Source organism: Python bivittatus, unplaced genomic scaffold, assembly GCF_059951505.1.
Source record: "Python bivittatus isolate LINGU-HERP-01145 unplaced genomic scaffold, Pbiv_v1 ctg000700_np1212, whole genome shotgun sequence".
In the NCBI taxonomy this organism is placed as follows: domain Eukaryota; kingdom Metazoa; phylum Chordata; class Lepidosauria; order Squamata; family Pythonidae; genus Python; species Python bivittatus.
In genome coordinates this window covers 43,025,363-43,045,583 of record NW_028277098.1, presented here as the reverse complement: position 1 = coordinate 43,045,583, position 20,221 = coordinate 43,025,363, and the positions used below count along the sequence as shown (strand labels likewise).

Genomic DNA, 20,221 nt, shown 5'->3' with positions numbered 1-20,221 from the left:
TTTGTCACAATATTACCAGAATAATTAGAATATTATGAAGAATAACTTAAGGGAAAGTCTGAAGACTGGAAACTTCGGAACTGCACCTCCCCCAGGCCTAGTAAGCTGTGAGGGAACTACCCACCAGTTGCTAAAAACAACCAATAGAGTTTGAAGGACAAGCAAATGAAATATGGGATGGCATTCTTGGAGGAGTGATTCAATGGACTTATAGCATCCATTGGCACAGTTGCTTCAGACAATGAATTTAGCCAAATGGATATGACAATGAAAGTGACTGAAGAATAATTAATTTACTATGGCATAAAGTGTGTAGGCATAATAGATCTTTGCTCTCATCTAATGGACATCCAGACTTTTGCAGCCAGATATGGTAGCTCTAATTTAGGGTGAATATCCATTTCATTAGTTGCATGAAGCTTTATTCTAAGATTGTGTTTGCATATGAAATGCAAACCAAAAGTTAGAAAGAAATGAAATGCATACAATATGGCAATGATAATTAGCTTATTGGTAGTGGCCATTCACAAAATAGTTGTTAAGAGGTTAACCTTCCTGTGGAGTTGATTTTCTGGTCTGATCTACCTAGTAGAGTAGACATCTGGAAAGACAGGAAAGAATGAATAGAGCTGGAACCCCCAAATAATGCACACCGGAACTCTGGGAACTCTGGTTCCACTGCAAAGAGTATAGGGAGTTCCATTATCTCCTGGCCTGTTTCCCCACTGCTGTGCCACTATGTTATGCTGGTTTTTGTAAGGTCAGAGTGCACAGAAGTTACTGCAGCCGTCTTGCTCCTGAAAAATTGCTCAGTCTACATGACTAGAGCTAGTCAATTGAAAAGCGGTGGATAGTAGCTCATGGCAAATAACTGGGATACCACAAGGTTTAGACCTGGGCCTTCTACTCTTTATTATTTTTATGAATGACTTGGATAACTGGGGTGGAATACTTATCACATTTGTGGTTGACCAAAAAACACCCCCTATATATGCATGAGAAGTCCCAATGTATCTTGTTGCAATTGCATTTCTCTTACTTTTTTTTTTGCATTTCTTCTCTTCTGTTTCATTAAATAAAGATAGATAGATAGATAGATAGATAGATAGATAGATAGATAGATAGAAATAAATAAATAAATAAATAAATAAATAAATAAATAAATGGGTGGGATAGCTAATAATAGAAAAGAGTTTGAATCCAGTGTTTTGATCTCAGACCATTTTGTTTCAAGTTTGAAATTGGCTGTCCTATTCCCAAGCTGGAATACTTCTAGTAAAATCAGAACAGCATTGGAAAACTTCTTGCAAGGTCTAAACATCTTGTTTTGAGCCTGAAACTTTTCAAAGACAGAAATAAAATTCATAGCAGTCTTTTGAGATTTAAAAATGGGCTTAAAATAACAGCACAAAATGTAACTGAGAGAAATGCACGGAAAAAAGAAATAAAAAACACAGGTATAGAATGAGAAATGCCTGGTGGGAGAAGCTCACAGATGTTCACTTGTTTCACCTTCCTTTTTCTGTCATGAGGAAAAAGACCCAGTACCAATGTCATTAATGCAGATCTTGGAATAGTTGTTGATTGCACACTGAACTTGTTAGCGGTGTGAATGCAGTTTTAGGCTGCCTCATCAAAAGTACAGTTTCTCAAACATGAGAAATAACCATTCCTCTTGATTTTGTGCTGGCCAGACTCTACTTTGAATATTGTGTCTACTTCTGGGCACCACACTTTCAAGATTCAGACATATTGGAACAAGTTAAGAGAAAGACATTGAAGATGATCAAGAGGCTGGAAACCAGTGCATGCAGAGCATCTGAGCTTCACAAAGTGCATTGACACAAAGCAAGCACCTGTTTCTGAAGTACTGTATTGAAGGAGCTTTGCAATATGGCTGCTTTTGCATATACAGATAACGCTTCTGCTGGGATCACCAACAAAGCTAAGTGGCACATATATAGAAATAACTGGGGCAGCTTTCAAAGCAGCTTTGCAAAGGATGTAGCTGCTTCAAAGAGAACAAAGAACAGCTTCATACTAACACCCTTTTTGTTTATGGACCACTCCAATTATAGCTGACTCTGACTGTATACAATTCCCCTCTGTTAGTTGGGATAATAACTTTAATAGACCAGTGTGTCTCAACCTTGGCAACTTTAAGATGAGTGGACTTCAACTCTCAGAATGCCCTTTGCCGGCTAGGGAATTCTGAGATTTGAAGTCCACACATCTTAAAGTTGCCAAGGTTGAGAAACACTGACATAGACTGCATCTTTTGCATGGTTTGTACAGTTCTACCAAAAATGAAGTCCTATGAAGAGAGATCAGAGGACCTGGACAGGTTTTGCCATGAGAAGACTGAGAAGAATGATGATAGGTACCCAAAAGAATGGAGAAAGTCAAAATCTGTTTTCTGTCATTCCAGAGAGCATGATTTTAAGTTTCAGGAAAGCAGGTTCTGGGTAAACGTTAGGTAAATTTTGCCCTAATAGTAAGAACAGTGAAACTAATCACTCAGAGAGGACAGGCATCTATTGTGCTTCTTTAATATAGATTCTTGCAAGGAGCTGGGTTGAACTTGACCTAAATGGTCCTTCCAACTCTTATGACTATGAACAGCAAGGCAACTGATAAAAGATGTATTTTTAAGATGTGTAATTTGTGTATCTTCTGAATTTCCAGACCCTAAAGGCCACTCTTCACCTTCAGGAAAAGCTAATGGCATACAGTGGTCCAATAAGAGGCTCTGATACTACTCTCTGTTCTCAGAGCACTCTTATGTTTTCAGAACTTTAGCTGTCTGATTTTTGTGGTTTTAAATATATTCATAGATTTAGTGTGGGAGATTTTTGAACTATCAAAAGTGCATCTAATTATTTACCAGCTGAGAATGTTTCCTCCTTTTCTAGCTCAGTCACAAAACAAGGTGTCCCATCTTTTGATCCCTGGATTCACTTTCTCCAAGTCTTGAAGGCAGATGTTCATAACTAGATAAGCATTCCTGTACATGGGCCAAAATTGTATGATGTTGTTTCACAACGACTTCAAAACATTTGCCCTTGCAGATTTACCAACACAAAATAAATCTATTATTTTCCCCAATCCTCATCTCAAAAGACAATAATGGAAAATGATGGTTCCCTTCCAACCTTTAAATGATACTCTCTTCCTCAAACAGAAGAGCAATAATTCCTTTTAGAGAAAACATAGGGCCATCTGCTGTTTGACAAAAATCTATTTAATTACTATTTAATATATTGAGAAGAAGTATTAGGAAACCAGTAGGAAGCATGCAGAATATTATTTCCAGTAAAATGACTTTACAGATCATATAAAAAATTGACCCACTCTCTATAGCAGTGTTTCTCAACCCTGGCAATTTGAAGAAGCAATTCTGAGAGTTGAAGTCCGCACATCTTCAAGTTGCTAAGGTTGAGAAACACTGCTCTATAGCAAGCAGCAAGCAGTTACGCAACTTTGGGTAAGCAAGATCACCTGGATGGGAAACCACCAGAAAGTTGGCTAGACTAGGAAGTTGACTGGGAACTATCCCACAGACCAAAAGGAAACCACTTCCATATTGTTGCCAAGAAGACTACAAGTACGTATCCACATAGTGACCAGGAGATGAGCTTGTTTATCAGACTAATGATCATTTGAGACAGTGTTACTATGCATGGTTTTAATACATTTATTGAGTAGCGAACAAAGTTTGTTTTCTAATAGCTAGCTAGTCCATATTTAAACATGCTAAGAAGCCTTCTCTCCATGACAAATTAGTATTTCTGGTAGGCTAAGCAATAGTTTACTCAGGGTTTGTTATATAAACCACAACTGATTAAATTCACACATCAGTAAGCCATAAACCATGGTTTATAAACCACAATGGCTGAATTCACTCAACATATTAACATATTATTACGTTATGGCTTAGTACCAAATCAGTTTTTCTTCCTGTAAGAATGCAGTTTTATTAGTTTGGGGGGGCTTCGGAAGTTCTGTGAACCAGCCTGAAAGCAAGCTACATCGACAAGGACATCCAGTGAAGTGCCTAGCTAAGTGAAGACTTGAAACTGGATTGCATTACACTGAAACATGGAATATCAAATGTAGTCAACTTGTTCCCCTCTTTGTTTTGGGGTATGATTCTCAGAATTCCCAACCAAGCTGGAGCTTATAGGAACTGCACCTCAAACTATCTATTCTATGTTAGCACATCTTACTGGGGCTAAAGACAATGTTTATTGTGTCAAATCATGCCAGTTTTGCCACAATAACCCTGCCATATTTGCTGATGAAAGAACTCCACGTGACACCAAGAATGGATGGATTCAACCTCAAGAGACATCACTGAAAAATTCAGAGAAGAAAATAATTTCACTAGCTTACTCTGTGGGAGAAGCTCACAGCTGTTCACTTGTTTAACCTTCCTTTTTCTGTCATGAGGAAAAAGACCCAGTAGCAATGTCATAATGGATATGTTTATGTCATCACTCAAGGCGCTCATGACAACACCCAAGAAACTGAAGATAATGATATGGGGAACTGAACCTGATCGCGTTGATATGCCCTGCTTGTTTCCCTAGAGGTCCATGTTCTATAGCATCATCAGCTATTCTTATAAACACTGAACTACACAGATTAAAGTATACAGTTTCCAAAATGGGAGAAACAGCAGTAGTCTGTAAGGATTTCTACTTATTTAACCGTTTCATTCAGAAGGCTGGCGTAAAGAGCATCAACTCATGTTCTTCTATTCTATTGTTTGAAATTCATTTCATGATAATCAATTCTTAAAAAGCTGATTCTAAAGCTAGAAGTGGAAAATCTGTTTCAAATCAACACACAGCTTGGGATATCCACAGCTTTAAAAGACATGGTTTTTCTTTTCAGGTAGTTTCCAGATAGATTATTGAGGCTCGCCATTATTCTACAAGTAACAGTTTCTGAAAAAGGCAACGGACAATCAGAGGGATGTAGTTTAGCACACAAATCAAGTGAACCTTCAAAGATAGGTTATTAAAAAACTTGAGGAAAACTGGGTTATCTGCTGCAATCAGACAAAAGTGTCCCATTTTTGTGTTAGAACTGTTTCTAACAGTTGAAGCAAAACTACTGCAGTAAAAACATTTAATTTTTTTTTTTTATATTAATCCCATTCACCTAAATGAAGCACATTATTTTGCACAAATAAAGACTGAGCTGCTGCATTCAGTGACAATCTCCATGTTATGCAGCTGGATGACAAAGATGGGGGAGATCCATGGCATCAAAATCAGTGGAAAAAGTTCATTGACACTGTAATGGTATTTGGGAATGACCTTTGGAGACAGGGCAATGAGACACAGCCAAGGAAATGGTCAGATAAAAGGCAGCTCAGCCTGCAGCAGGAATGTGGGCAGGGCAGGAGGCTCAGAAGAGACTCTCCTAGTTTTTCAACTGGAAAGGGGACAGGGTGGGGGGAAGAAGTACTTTCAAACTTGCAGGATTCTGTTAATGTAACCTTACAATAAAGTAGAATTAGCTTATCTGGTCGTGTTTCCTGTCTGGTCTACCTAGTAAAGCTGACAGACACAGGGCTTCAGAATGAGAGGCATCACCATACTACCTTCATTGCAATGCTTGCGTTACAAAATAGAAATCAAAACAATAAAAAATCCAATATAACAAAATTACTGTAGGTTTTCATATGAAAATTTTTAATATTTCAGAGCCCCAAGCTGACAATCCAGCACTTAGGGAATTTGGACTTTATGTAGCAAGTCAATTGTGGCCTCTTTGGTAAGGAATAGGGTTTCACCAGTGTTTTGGTTACACACTTCAAACAGAGGAGGTTCATCCAAAGCCTTCTTCCCACATATTATAACAAAGGGGTAGCCAAGTTTGTCAGCGTCTTTTAACCTTTTTCCAATGGTGAACTGGGTCCGGTCATCCAATACAAGTTCTTCTTTAAGTTGGGGTATAGCTTCAGCAATACACCTGTGTAAATCCTCTATAAGCTCTGCTATTTTGTGTGCCTTGCTGCCACTTTTGGGGGGAATAAGGCAGACTTGATAGGGTGCTATGAGGTTTGGCCAACGAATGGCATTCTCTGTTGAGAGTATTTCAATGGAGGCCGCAAGGATACGAGTGACACCTAATCCATAGCATCCCATTTCAGCTAGAACAGGCAGATTGTCAGCAGTTTGGACAGTAGTTTTAAAAACAGAAGAATATTTAGTTCCCAAGAAGAATGTGTGGCCCACTTCAATTCCTTTATTCTCTACCAGTCTTCCTTTGCAAATAGGGCAATGCATCTCATCTGACTTTACTATTTCTAGATTGGCTGAAAAGTCACAGTTGGCACACATCACCAATCGGTCCTCACCAACATCAGAAGGTAGCTGGAATTCATGAGACAATGTCCCTCCAATGCTTCCTGTTGCTCCTTGGACTTTCAGGAACTGAAGCCCCAACCGGTTGAATATGTTGCTGTAAGCTTTACACACAAGAGCATAGGTCTGAAGGGCAGCCTCCTCAGAGGCATCAAAAGTATACATATCCTTCATATAGAACTCTCGGCCACGGAGTAACCCAAAACGAGGTCTCGGCTCATCTCGAAACTTCCTTGTTACCTGATATAACAAGAGAGGAAGCTGTTTGTAGGACAAGGAGCCTTGAGAGGCTACTAGGTATGTAATGGCCTCTTCATGGGTAGGCCCTAAACAATATTCTTGACTATGCCTGTCTGTCACTCGCAAAAGCTCTTTGCCCATCAGTTCCCATCTTCCACTGGCTTTCCAAAGCTTTCCTGAACATAATGTGGGCATATTCACTTTTTGACCACCTATGGCCTGCATTTCTTGGTCTAACACTTTGATAAGCTTCTCTAATGCTCGGACAGTATAAGGCATGTAGTAATAGCATCCAGGGTTGGCAGGACAAATCAGTCCAGTCTGTAACATCAATGTTTGGCTTTTACACATCAGTTCTCCAGATTTGCTCTCCTGGGATGCCACAATGTCATCCCGCAGGTTCATTTGTGGAAAAAGCGTTTGTTTTCTATGAAAATTGCAGTAAGATCTGTAACTCTGTCTTTGACAGCACACAACCCAATTAGCCAAACTAGGTAGTACTGTTTTTCCTGTTTTAAAAAGTTGATCCATTTTAAGATTCACAGAGGAAGCTTCAGCTCCAAATCTGCAGGAAAAGAGAAAGTAACAAAAACTAATTTCACATAAATACATTTATAAGCTACACTATGCTGTATGCCATTGTATGACAAAGACAATCCACACTGCACTGAATGACAAGTAAATAAGAACTATTCTGGATGAGTTGTATGAAAATGAGATGTTTGTAGAAAAAAGCTTACAAACTAAGCATGTGTTTGCAGAGATTGTCTCAAAGAAGAGGTGACCCACCACCTTCTAAATACATATACAATAAGCAAAATAGACATGTTAAATCCTTACACATGAGTTTAAGTATATCTATAGAGGCTAATTTTCTCAAGATCCCCAACCAATTGGTGTTTCAGGTGACTATAGGAAAAATGGAAAGAAATCCAAGTATATCCTTAACCTTCTTAGCTAAACAACAACAACAAAAATTCTTAAACATTTTTCTTTTCTAAAAACCCTTCTGGAATATGCAGGAGAGAGAGAAAGTGGGTAAAGAGGAGTGGAATTTTCCTTTTGTATTTTATGGTATAATCTTGTTACAACAGCTTCTGCTTATTTAGCCAAGTAAGAGTTTGGACCTTAAAAATATAGCTGGTGGTTTAGTTTTACTAGATCCATCCTGAACTCCAACTGAACAACACAGACAGAAATCCAGATCTCCCAAACCACATTCTGATGTTCTAAATTGAGTAAGGACTCCAAGGAAAACATAATGCAGGAATCAGCCAGCTTCTGTAGCTGCCGAAGTAGCAGAAAAAATTAACTTCAAAAGGACCTAAGAAATTACATATATTAATTTGACTTTGAGTAAAGGTTTAATATTTTTGGATATCCTTTTTTTTTAAACTACATATGTATTACATGGAAATTGATGGCTGGACAATAGAAATGAATTCTCTATGTCCTTCTGATTGCCAAGAGTCCTTCAACACTGGAAAGATACATTAATGGCCCAAAATACTCAGTGGATTGATATAACTTTCAACTTATGAACAGACCTAGATTATGCACTGATGGGCACAATAAAATATGGCAATCCTTTATTGAAACTGGGTGTAAAATTGTATTATGTATCTATATATTTCTGGACTGATGTGTTGCTTTTTTTCCCCTTTCCTTTCTCTTTCACTACTGTTTTATTTTTCTTTGTTCTGTTCGATTAAGAAAGGCAACCCTCCCTTAAGCAGCTCTGAAATAAATAAAATCTAACAATAATATATTTAATATTAAACAACCTAACTCCTATTTAAACATTAGTCCATTCAAATGTACCTAAAAGTTGGTAAAAGTTTACATTTCTTGACTATTCTGTACATACATAATTGTTTTTACATGGCAAAAAATTCTTGTAATATTATGTCTTGCATCATTTTGATGCAGAAAGAAACCATGAGTTATTTAATACTACTCATTATTCTGCTCACAATGTTATCCTATAGTATGGACAAGTAAGCAAGTAAACATTATTAATGATGAGGTAATTGTGTAAATCAGTTCAGAATTCTCACTCAAGGCAGAGATTATCATATTTTGGGCACATTATGCAAAGACCTGGCTCCCTTAAGAAGTCCATAATGCTGGAAAAGGTGGGAGGAAAGAGAAGATGAGGATAACCAGCAGCAAGGTGGATGGACTTGATTACAGCGGTGATGGGTACACTGTTGGAAGACCTGAAAGGCCAGATTGATGACAGATCATCCTGGAGAAAGTCTATGTCAATGTCTCTCAACCTCAGCAACTATAAGATACGTGGACTTCAAGTCCCAGAATTTCCCAGCCAGCATGTCCACACATCTTAAAGTTGCTGAGATTGAGAAACACTGGTCTGTGTGGTTGATAAGAGTCAACACTGATTTGATGGAACATCATAAATCAATCAACTGTGTAAAGTGCAAATAGGGAACAAAGCTCTCCATATACTGCTGAATACGGCTGGGCACTGCTTTGTATTCAATGCCCCCAAAGTGCTTGGAGTACATGAGGGCATGAATGTAACACCTGTCTGTAACTCACAGTCACATTTTTACCCCAGGATTGACTCAGTCTTTCCCACTGCTGCTGCAAGGCTCCTAGGGAAAAGACTGGGCTGCTTTAAAGACAGGTGTTACATTCACCCCCTCGTGTACTCCAAGCACTTTGGGGGTGTTGGATATCAAGCGCTGCACAGCCCTGTTGACCAGCTATAACTCGCCGCCAGCATGGCCGGTGGTGACGGCTAGTGAGAACTGTAGGTCAGCTACATCTGGAATAATGCAGGTTTTCTACCTCTGCTCCATTACAGCCTTTCCCAACTTGGTGCCTTCCAGTTTTCTGGAAAAGTTTGGGAGCGCAGCACTGTATTAACACATTTAGAGGAGGCTAGTACCGTGCCTACTTTGTTTTAACATTAAGTGCATCCTGACGTTTTTGTGAAGATCATCCGCGACAAGCGCCCAAAGAGAGAAATCCTTACTTGCAAATAAGTCGCGCTGCACGCAACGGACACGGAAGATCGTGTGCTTAAATTGCACCGCTCCCCGAATTGCAGACAGAAGGCTCGGTGTCTACAAAACAACACGCCCGTGAGCAAACATGCTACGAACACCCTGAGAATGATCCATCCCGCTTCCGTCTAGCGTTCACTTACGGCACCGATGCCTTCCAGCTCTTGCGCAAAGCACGCGAGAAATTCGATTGCACCTACGCGTGCGCAGAAATAGTTTCCTTTTGATTTCGGAACGCTTCCGGAACAAGAGAATCGGGAAGGGGTTTTTTTTGTTTTTGTTTTTTAATTCTCTCGCGTCTGAGACTCTTGGAGGAATAACGAAAATCCTTCTGATCCACATTCCCTCATGCGACATATAAGGAGGCAGTGCAAAAGCTCTTTTGTTTCATTTTGTCGGCAAAAGCACACTCCTCTGCCAGGCTTTTTAAACTTATTTGATAGAATACTCCATATGCGGGGTCAGAACGAAATGCTGTTATGCCTGCGTCCAGGTTTCCCGGTTATAAGAGGCTTCGTTTTTATGCCTATTAGATTGCAAATTCAAATATTCTTGAATTTTAACAACCATGATTGAAGGGCTAGCCGCTCATCTGTGAATCAGCCGAAAAGTATTGCCGCATGAGATTGGCGGCTTCATTATCCAGCCTGTATGGTGCCTGTTCTGAGTCACTGCTGAATGGTGCCGTCCTGATTATGTGTGCACAATGCGTGATAGGCAAAGAGGTTGGTTGATTCTTCTGGCTTTGCTGCTCTTCCTCTTCCCCACGTTTCCAGCTGATGGGGGGAAAAAAACCTGTCCATCAGATCACATCAGAAACGGGGCAGGTCTAACTGCAAGAGTGCGTCCACCCATTTCTAGGCTCCTCCTTGTGCCCCTCAACCTCCATCCCATTTCTTGTGACTGGAATTGAATGAAGTTAAAACAAAAAGAAAAACAGATTGAAGAGAAATGAATCACGTGCAGTATATTTATTTAGGACTTCTTTCCCCTTATTTTCCCTTACATAGGCACCAAGGGCTGACTTCCAAATTCCTCTGTTCTGCTCAGGAGGCAACAGAGATCAGGGTTGGTCCTGTCATTCCACTCTCTTACTATTTCAGTCTTGCTTTAAACTGTAAGAATTAAAGCAGTTACGCTGAACAGTCCAGTGCTATTTTGATAGACTTCATTTTACTGGCTGGCCATTGCTTCCATCATGCAGGATGTAAAGTGGTGACATCTGTGTTATGCAGTGCTATTGGATAGGTGTGTGCTTGTGGCAGGGAACTGTTCATGCTAGCTAGAGCAGAGCTGACAGAGAAGGACAAAAGGAATCTCTGTTTTTTTAAAAAAAGCTTTACTTTTCTTTCTCAGCTCCCAGTAATAATAATATATTAAATGTATATGCCACCCAAATCCCAGTGACTGTGTCCAGTTCTTTGGGGAGACAAAAACAGAATCATGGCAGAAAAACCTGTCCAGGGATCAGAAGGAAGGGCATGTTCACATCAGTCTGAAACTGAATAGGTGCCTCTTGGATCCTCCCCCCTTGTTGTTCACCTGACCTTGATCCATTTAAGTGAACTTCAAATTTTTGATGGATGAGAACTTGAGTATTTTAGGAGTTGTGATGGTTCAGAGGCCACATCTCAAGTCTAGCTTTTAAATCACCAGTGTCTTGCTTGACAACCTTGACCGGTCCAAAAAAACATCTTCAGATCATTCAAGACAGGTGATTTCAAAATCAAGCAAAAGAGATGTCAGATGGCATGTAAGCGCAATTTCTTTGTATATTATGATTGAAAGAATGCAGGTGTATCTGGAGTGGCTAAAATCTAAAAGGTCCTCAGGTGTTATACAGCTGAAGGTGGACCAAACAAGCTTAACTAAAGAATATATTTTGAAACATATTAACCCAAATGAATAAATGTATACTATAAAAATAGGAAAAGTACAAAGAAGGCAATTTGAACTTTTCTTGATGTAGAATAACAGTTGGGAAGAATGGATTGCAATTTTTTGCACCATTAGGAAATGAATGGTTATATAAACTTTGCGCTTAAAATTCCACTTCTTATAAGAATGCAAATGTCTACTAATTGGATGGGTTTACACATTGCCCTAAGCCATTATGGAATTAGTTTGATTTTGTTTTAACATGTTATATGGATCCATCTAATGGTGCATTACTCAGGAAATTACAATTAAACAAATGATGGCTTAGGATGAGATGAAAATCAGGTAAGTGTCTGTAGATATAGAACTGTAGACTATTCTTTGTGAAATCATTGAATTTTACTTGTATTAAGCATATAAGTTATGGATAGAATGAATGCCTGATGCAATGATAAAAGGGTACTTTTAAAAAACAGGGAATAAAGATAATAATTGTGGACTCATAGCTTGCTGTCAATATTTAAAGAAACCAATGAGCTGCATACATTACATTTTGAAAGATGAATGTTATAGTGATGCTGTTTTTTATGATTATTTATATAAATTATATATTAAATTGGTATTTAAGCATTCTGTTTGTAATATATTTTGTTTTTACATGTTTATAATAAAGGGGAATAGATTCATCATCCTATAGATACTATTGAACAGTTTTATAATATTGATAATTATGATAGTTTTTCAGAATATTGGGGTGGTTGATAAAACAAATAAATTAAAGATATCAAAATATAGTTTTAAAAGCCTTTAAACAGAAATCCTGGTTCCCTAAACCTATTTGCCCAAAGAGGCTTCCATTTTACTTGCTCTACTGTTTAATATATTTTGCATCTTGCTGTCTTAAGTAAGCTCAGAATGGGTTCCTTCCTGAATTTGAATGACAAAGTGATGATATGATGCCACTGTTTAAACTTTTTCCTGTCTTAGCATGCTTTCTGGTAAACCTCTGCACAAAGGAGAAGGTGCAGATAAAATCGAACCAGAGACAGATCTGGCTCACTGGTGACTGAGCACTGTGGAAGGGCGACAGAAATGGTATTATGTGCCTAAAAACGAGGAATGTGCCCGGGAACAGAATGCACTTGGGGCATATACTTTAGGACTGAACACTGTAGTGGTTGGCAATCATTACAAGTACACACAAAATGTCCACCAGGGCAGAGAAAAGCATAAGTGCTACCAATGCAGGGCAGCCTTGCTGCAGTTCAGCAAGCACTGAGGGTCTTTTTCCCCTTTGTGGGTTCCATTCTGACATGGTTTGGGGTTTCTTATGGTGAGAAAGAGGATTCTGGCCCTTGAAACTCAGTCTTGTGTACATACTACCCCAACGTCTCTTTTCTTGCACATTGACTAGAACCACAAGCTGGACCAAATTGTCATAAATACTAAGATCCCCTCTCCCTATTTGTCAGCCTTATTAGGTAGATCAAGCAGAAAACTCAACCAGATGATCTAATTCTGCTTTATTGTAAGGTTACATTAACAGAATCTTGCAAGTCTGGAAGTACTTCTCTCCCGCTGTCCCTTTACAGCCCAAGCAACTAGGGAGGGCCTTTTCTGAGCCTCCTGCCTCACCCACATTCCTGCTGCCTTTTATCTGACCATTCCCTTGGCTGTGTCTCATTACCCTGTCTCCCAAGGTCATTCCCACATACCGTTACACCATTTGTCTTTTGGGTGAGTGTCATTAGTATTCAGAATGGCTAGTCAACATATTTGGAGTAGGCAAAGCAATTTCCCCATTTGACTTCATCCAGTATCTATCTTCTCAACAGTACTGTATATAGTGTAGCTCACCTGCATTGAGCTAACTTTTCTCAACCTATGTCTCAGGAGATGTGTTGGTTTACAGTTCCTATCATCTGCAACTACCTTAGCCAGTGGGAATGATGGAGCTGTAGTCTAAGACTTCTGGTAGGCATATGTTTGGGGAAGGCTGCAGCAAGCTTTCAAACACATTTTGCTTGGATAGCACCTTCTGTAGTGAATTTTGATTAGAGTTGGCCAGAGCTTTGCAGAAGAGGATCTGTCCTAAGTTTTGATCAGCCTATATGATCTTCTGGACGCTTAGATATCAGGTTTCTATGAACAGCCAACAGTCAGTCAAATGATTGCTCCTTGGTGCAACAGCTCTGATAACCCTAGTCACTTCCATGACTCATGAGCAATGCATATCTTGAATCATTTTGATGTGTATAAAATATATCAGGCAAACAAATCACCCAAATAATGTGCTCCCGGAAGGTTTCTTGACTGGCAATATAATAATAATAATAATAATTATTATAATTATAATAATAATTATAATAATAATAATAATTATTATTATTATTATTATTTCCAAACAATTGCGATTCATTAGACAGTCAGATGTATGCATGCCAGAATCAGGACATGGTTACAAACCATAAATCAGAAAGTGATTCTTAGGGGCATACTATATTATTATTATTATTATTATTATTATTATTATTATTATTATTATATTTAACCCCACCTTTATTTATATATATATATATATATAAAACTCATATATTCTCTCTCTCTCTCTCTCTCTCTCAACTCATATAGACTATAGATAATGTTAAATGAATGTTTGTAAGTAATGTGACTTGTGTTTTTTAAAAAGCAAGTTTATGAAGACTCCTTCCAACTTGAGACTGGACTGGGATGCTGACAGTGTAACATTTTCCATCTGGTTGTAGAAAATTTCCCTGAAGCATTTTAATTGGAAAGATGGGTAAGAAATATTTCTCTCCAGTGCTTTAGAAAGGGAATATAGCAAGAATGGAAAGCATTAATTTCTATTCCCAATTACCAAAATTCCAGACCTCATTGCCTTCTCTGTTGATTTAGATAAAATGTCCATGAGAGAAATATAGTGAATGTATTGAAAAATGTAACCCTGCAGGAATGCAAAATATTTGTCTAATCTCCACAGTTTCATTTTATAGAGTACATTTTTACCATTTTTGCCCAAAGCCAGCACAGCCCAGGAAGCAGTGCTGAAAGCAATGAAGGTTTTTTTGGGTCTATAAGTTGAAGATGGCCATCAGCCTGCAGAGTGCTCTGGGGTGCTCACCTTTGCTGCAGGCATGGTGTCGCCAATAAATTCACTCTGTGTAAATCAACCAGTTAATATTATGTCTGTGCTGTGAATTAATGTCTCTTCTCACCAGGTGGGATAGGCACACAGGGGTAGGAAAATGGGAGAAATTTCCTCAGCTATGCATGGCCAACTTAGGCCACGGGTCCTGCTAGCTTGGTGTTGCCCATCTTTCCCAACTGATATTCTCCAGTTGTGTTGGAATTTACCCCCCATAATTCCCAGCCAGCATAACCAGTATCTGCTGGCAATACACAGAGTTACAGTCCTCACTTGGAGAATACCTGGCTAAGAAAGGCTGCCGTGTGGTATCCAGCCTTTCTCATTTAACTCTTCCTAGAAATTTCAAAGATTGAACTTAGGATCTTAAATGTGGGTTCTTTTGTATATGAAGTACAGAGGGAAAGGATATTCCAGAATAATAGGTTGATGATGACTTCTGAGAAGGAGAAAGTATTCTTTCCTCCAGTCTCTGGCAGGTTACAGAATATTTAAGGAGGAATTGGATACGGCAGTCTGCTTCTTTCCTGCTGGAATGATGGATATCTCTCTGTAGACTTTTGTCTGTTTACTTAAAAGCAATACATTCCAGGAATATTGGAGAACTTACTATTGAGAAAATACAGAGGCAAGTTTTTTTTTTTTTTTAGTAGATAGCTATACGATGCATTTCAGGATCAGGCTACACATTGTACTGAGTGTGCATCTGTTAAGTTGGTGTCTTTTTGAGACCAAACAGTTAAAAGTAAAGAAGACATGGCAGGAGCATTTCACCTGATTGGCTGTTTTCCCACTCCAAATGATCTCAAAGTGGCAAATGGGAGCAAGGAAATGTGCATTAGGAAGACGTTAACAACCCTCCTCTTAATCTGTTTGCTTGTAATAAGGTTTATTTTGCTTTATTTGCCTTTCTTGCATCAGGGCTGCTATTGCAGAGAAGAGTATCTTAAATGACAGTAAAATAGGCAGCCCTTCCATTACAAATCTGTTACAGGTAGTCCTCATTTAGTGACTGCTTTGTTTAGTGACCGTTTGCAGTTACAACAGTGATGAAAAGTAACTTTGCAACCAGTCCTCGCATTTACAACCTTCGAAGATGTGTAAAGCAAAGAAAAGCTAAAGTAAGATCATAAGCAGACTCGTAGTTTCACTTAGTGGCCACTTTGCTTAACAACCGAGTTGCCAGTCCCAGTTGTGTTTGCTAAATGAGGACTACCTGAGTTGATGAAGTAGACATTTGCCTATGTCAGTTTATCTATTAGGCTTTTTTAAGAGTCAGAATTTAACTTTTGTCCACATGTTCAATAACACAACACGGTGATATGGCAACTTTTAGTAAAAAGAGATAACTCAGATTCTTTGCTTGATCTTGATAGCAAAACCTTGCTATATTCTTTTTTCTTAATTGGCCTTTTAAAAAGGGGAATAAAAGTACAAATTTTCCCTTAGATTATCAGACCAAGAAGACCATTTGTGAGCACAAGAAATCAAAACTCAGATGTTATTCATTATTCATGGCTCTTTCACCAAATGGGTCTTTTGATTGCATGCTATGCTGCCAAGATCTCCCTGCCAGAAGGGGTAAAGAAAGAAATACTACGATATATACGTTCAAAACAGCTTCCAGATGGTGGCTGGGGTCTGTGAGTGAAGTGAAAAGATTGTATTGGTTTTTTGTATTTTCTTTTTCCTGAGCTGGGGATAATTTCTGATAACTTCCAGATCAAGACAATGGCCGAAGGATAGCCCTAAATGCAACTTTAACTTTGGAATAACAGCTAGCAACTTTCCACGCCCCTTACTGCTATTCTATCAGCACCTACAATTACCCATGCTAGTTCTTGAATTATTTTATTTTGTTTTGTTTTACTTAGGCTTATACTGTAGGTTGCTTCAATTGTGACCCACTCTTAAAGGCTTATGTTCCCAGTTACAGCAAAAAGTTGAAAACCATAAGCATAACAAAAATAACTATTCTCAAATATTGTATAACAGCAAGGAGGAAGAATCCAGAAATTCATACCAAAAAACCTAAATACAGGAAGAGTTGTCACAAAGGCCTCTTGGAACATCAGGTCTTAATGGCTTTCCTAAACCCCAACTTGATTGGTGCCAGTCTAATCTTGGGGGGATGGGGTTCCAGAGAAGGGGGTCACTAATGGAGAAAATACCCCGTGGCCCCTGGCAATTGCACTCTGTTGGTGTAGGGTCCACAGGGAGCCCTCCCTTCCAGATCTTATTGAACAGGCAGGTACCACTGGAACTATACGGGTAACAGGTAGAAGTAAAGTCTTCCTCATATGGAGCTAAACTCCTGATGACTCCATGGACATGTTCATGTAGGTTCTTTGGCAATGATGTGGAAATGATTTGCCATTGACCACAGCTTTGGGATTTCCTGGTGCTTTCACATACAAACACTAACCAGGCCCAGTTGTGCTTAGCCTTATCAATATCAGCCAAAGTTGGCAAGGTGCTGCTGCCTAGCTGTGCGAGGGAACAAGAAAGGGAACTGAGTTACATGGAAAATAAAACTTTTTTTCCAAATAGATCAGTGTTTTTCAAATTTGGCAACTTTAAGATGTGTGGACTTCAACTCCCAGAATTCCCCAGCTAGATTCACTGTTGTAATGCTGCATTATTTTCAAAAAATTCAACATTTATTGGCCACTTAGGCGTTCTTAGAGAGACCTTGTAGGTTTCACACTAGAGATTTACACTGTAAAATTTTATTTCACACTGTCAAATAAAGCAGTAGTTAAAGTTTTGAAAGCATTTTAAATTCTAAAGTTTCCCCTCCTGTTCCATCTACATTCTAGCTTGGGTATTGTAGTTCATTAGTCAGACGATACAAGCAGCTACTCTCAGAGTGATAGAACGTGGCCAAAGAAGACAGGCAATTTGTATATTAGTCTGCGGACGGGGGTTTTAGATTTCCAGGACGTTTGTGTCTTTTCTGAATGGCTTTTTAAAAATCTCTTTGTGGTAGCCATCTCAAGGGGCAACAACCAACCATCTTTGGCACAGCCCTCAACTATGTAGCTTTGCGAATCCTTGGATACGGACCTGACCATCCAGATATAGTGCAGACTTGAATCTGTCTCCGTAAAAAAGGTGAGAATCAAGTCAGAAATATCCAGAGGGATATTTATCCATGAAAATGATCCCTCCCCATATGTTGTGGAAGGCCTCCCACATATGTAACTTTTATGCCTTTGCATATGTAAGAATCTTTACATTTTTCTTATAGTGGCTGCTGTTCCTGTATTCTGTCTGAAGCCACTGAATCCCCTTTATCTCTGTCAAGGCCAGAGGGTTATTGGCAATGTGTTAGCCATTGAGTATACATGCCTTTTGCTTCAAGCCAATGAAGCTGAGGAGATGGGCAACTTTTCTGCTAGTTTAAAGGTCATTTTCTTGGCTGTAGAGAGATGGCCAGCTAAATGCTAACCCTGTTGATCATTCTGAGATAAGCCTACTTATCCTTCCCTTCCCTATAGCGTAGAGCGTAACAGTCTTTAGCTGTCTAACTCTATAAGAGAGATGTATTGTCTTTAAATGCACAAAGCCAACCTAATAGTCAAAATCTAAATAAAGGTTTATTAACCATAGGATAGTAAAAAAGTAACCAGATGCACAATTATTAAAGCAAATCAAGTAATAGATCAACAAGTTGAATAGATCTATAGACTCATGAAGATTTGTGGCTCTTGTATTGATTCTAATAGGAGCGGATGCCGCTTCCCTCTCACCCCATTGACAATTCTCTTTCCAGGTGGTGTTTTTGGAGCCCCACATTTGGGGAAAGTTTGGTTGGCTATTATGAACGTGTTCAGCTGGGAAGGACTGAATGCAGCATTTTCTGAATTGTGGTATGCACTCTAAAGTTGTGTTGCATTTTGTTTTGTTTTCAGTGAGCCATTGAACAAAATTAGCCAATGCCATGTTACACTGACTAATCTTTAAAGCCCTGAAGGATTCTAAACAGATGCCAAGTTGGAATCAGATATCTGCATTATATTTGCAGCTTTATATTGGCTTTTGACCCAGTTTTGATTCTCTCAGGATTCTGTTTACAAGTTTCTCAATTCATAAGAGTTAACTCAGGAGTCAAATTGCAGTAGGCTAGAAGATTCAGAAGAACTTAGCATGGCTCAGTCCGATTGATGATTAACATGCATATTGGGTGGGGCACGTGGTGTGAAGCAGAAATTGTCAGCAAATAATTCTCTAATGCTGGCCAGCAAGACTGAGAAATGTTAAATAAAATGCCCAATGTTTAACTACTTTGAACAAAAGATTACTATAAATTAATAAATTAATAACTGGGGGAGTTATTCAGAATGGGGGGCAAATGCTGAAAATGACTGGTCTTTCTGTTCAATTCCATGAATTAATAAAAGAGTCAATTCAGCCTTGGGTGGAAATGGGAACTTGACTTTAACAACATGAATATTCAGTCATCTTCAAATTCAGGTTGTACTACATTGCACAAATGAACATTTCATAATGTCTTCCATTTGATGTGATTGCTGTTCTTTAGAGCACTAATGTACAGTGGCTATGCTGTGATGGTTTTGGTGTAAGAGACTGAAACTTATTATGCTACTTTTGTTATTTGTTGCCTCAGCAGCTGACAATACTTAGCCAACTTTAGTTTCTGTCAGAAGCTAAACAAGATTTGGCTTGGGTAATGTAAGGATACATGATTGCCTAAGAATTCCAGCTTTTATACTTCTGCCAAGAAAACTTTGTGGATGCAGGTATCAGGGTCTAAACTCAACACAAGCTTGTTTATACCTACTGATTCCATCTTCAGCATAGCTGTATCATTGGCAAAGGCCTCAATATCCATAGATGAATAAAGTCCATCTTTACCCACAGCCTTCAAATTGTCTTAGAGCCTCTGCTCTCTTTTAATGTTTTTCTAAATTGTTGGAACACTTTTATGAAGCCCAGGGATTGCAACATGGAGAAATCAAATGTTGTGAGATTTGTTTGCAAACCAGGCAACAGTTTTACCGACTATATTTAGGATTCCTGTTATCTCTTCATGATCTAGTTGCTTCCCTCATTCTGAGGCAGGCTGTTACCTACCTGGGTGCCAGGCCATCCCTCCACTTATTGGTGCCATGCCCACCATATTATGCTTGCAACAACCTACTGCCAAGTCAACCACTTGAATGCAGAAGAGGATGAACTGGTCTCAGGCAGGTAAGAGAACAATATTCACATATTCTCTCACTCATTGTGTACCCAAACAGGACTATAATATTACTTAAGATAGATACACTTAGGATTTTTGTATGGAATCTCTTTCATGATACGTGGAAGACTTACAAGACATGAAAAGACTGAACTGGAAATATTTGTCTACAGTGTGCTAGCACTTCCAAATGAATAGGTTTTTTGATATAAGATTTTCAAATGTTGTTCCTTTGTGTGTCTACTTGATTTTGGTGGAGAAACTATACCACATGGTCCTAGGGGACTTTCCTCAACAAATGAAACATTTAATTTGAACTGCA

The 20,221-nt window shown here is 38.8% G+C and overlaps 1 protein-coding gene and 1 long non-coding RNA gene across 2 annotated transcripts; one reads left to right on the top strand and one right to left on the bottom strand.

Moving 5' to 3' along the window:
* Positions 1 to 3,236: 3,236 nt before the first annotated feature.
* On the bottom strand, positions 3,237 to 9,857 carry PARS2 (prolyl-tRNA synthetase 2, mitochondrial). Its single transcript, XM_007423898.4, has 2 exons — positions 9,619 to 9,857; positions 3,237 to 7,182 (listed from the first exon to the last, which is right to left on the bottom strand). Exon 2 carries the CDS (start codon positions 7,146 to 7,148, stop codon positions 5,739 to 5,741), a length of 1,410 nt encoding a protein of 469 aa, XP_007423960.1. The 5' UTR covers positions 7,149 to 7,182; positions 9,619 to 9,857; the 3' UTR covers positions 3,237 to 5,738.
* Positions 9,858 to 17,694: 7,837 nt separating this feature from the next.
* Positions 17,695 to 19,896, top strand: LOC148214184 (uncharacterized). The gene is made up of 3 exons (XR_015798371.1): positions 17,695 to 17,807; positions 18,469 to 18,565; positions 19,756 to 19,896. It is a non-coding gene; the product is annotated as an uncharacterized LOC148214184 (long non-coding RNA).
* The last annotated feature ends 325 nt before the right edge of the window (positions 19,897 to 20,221 follow it).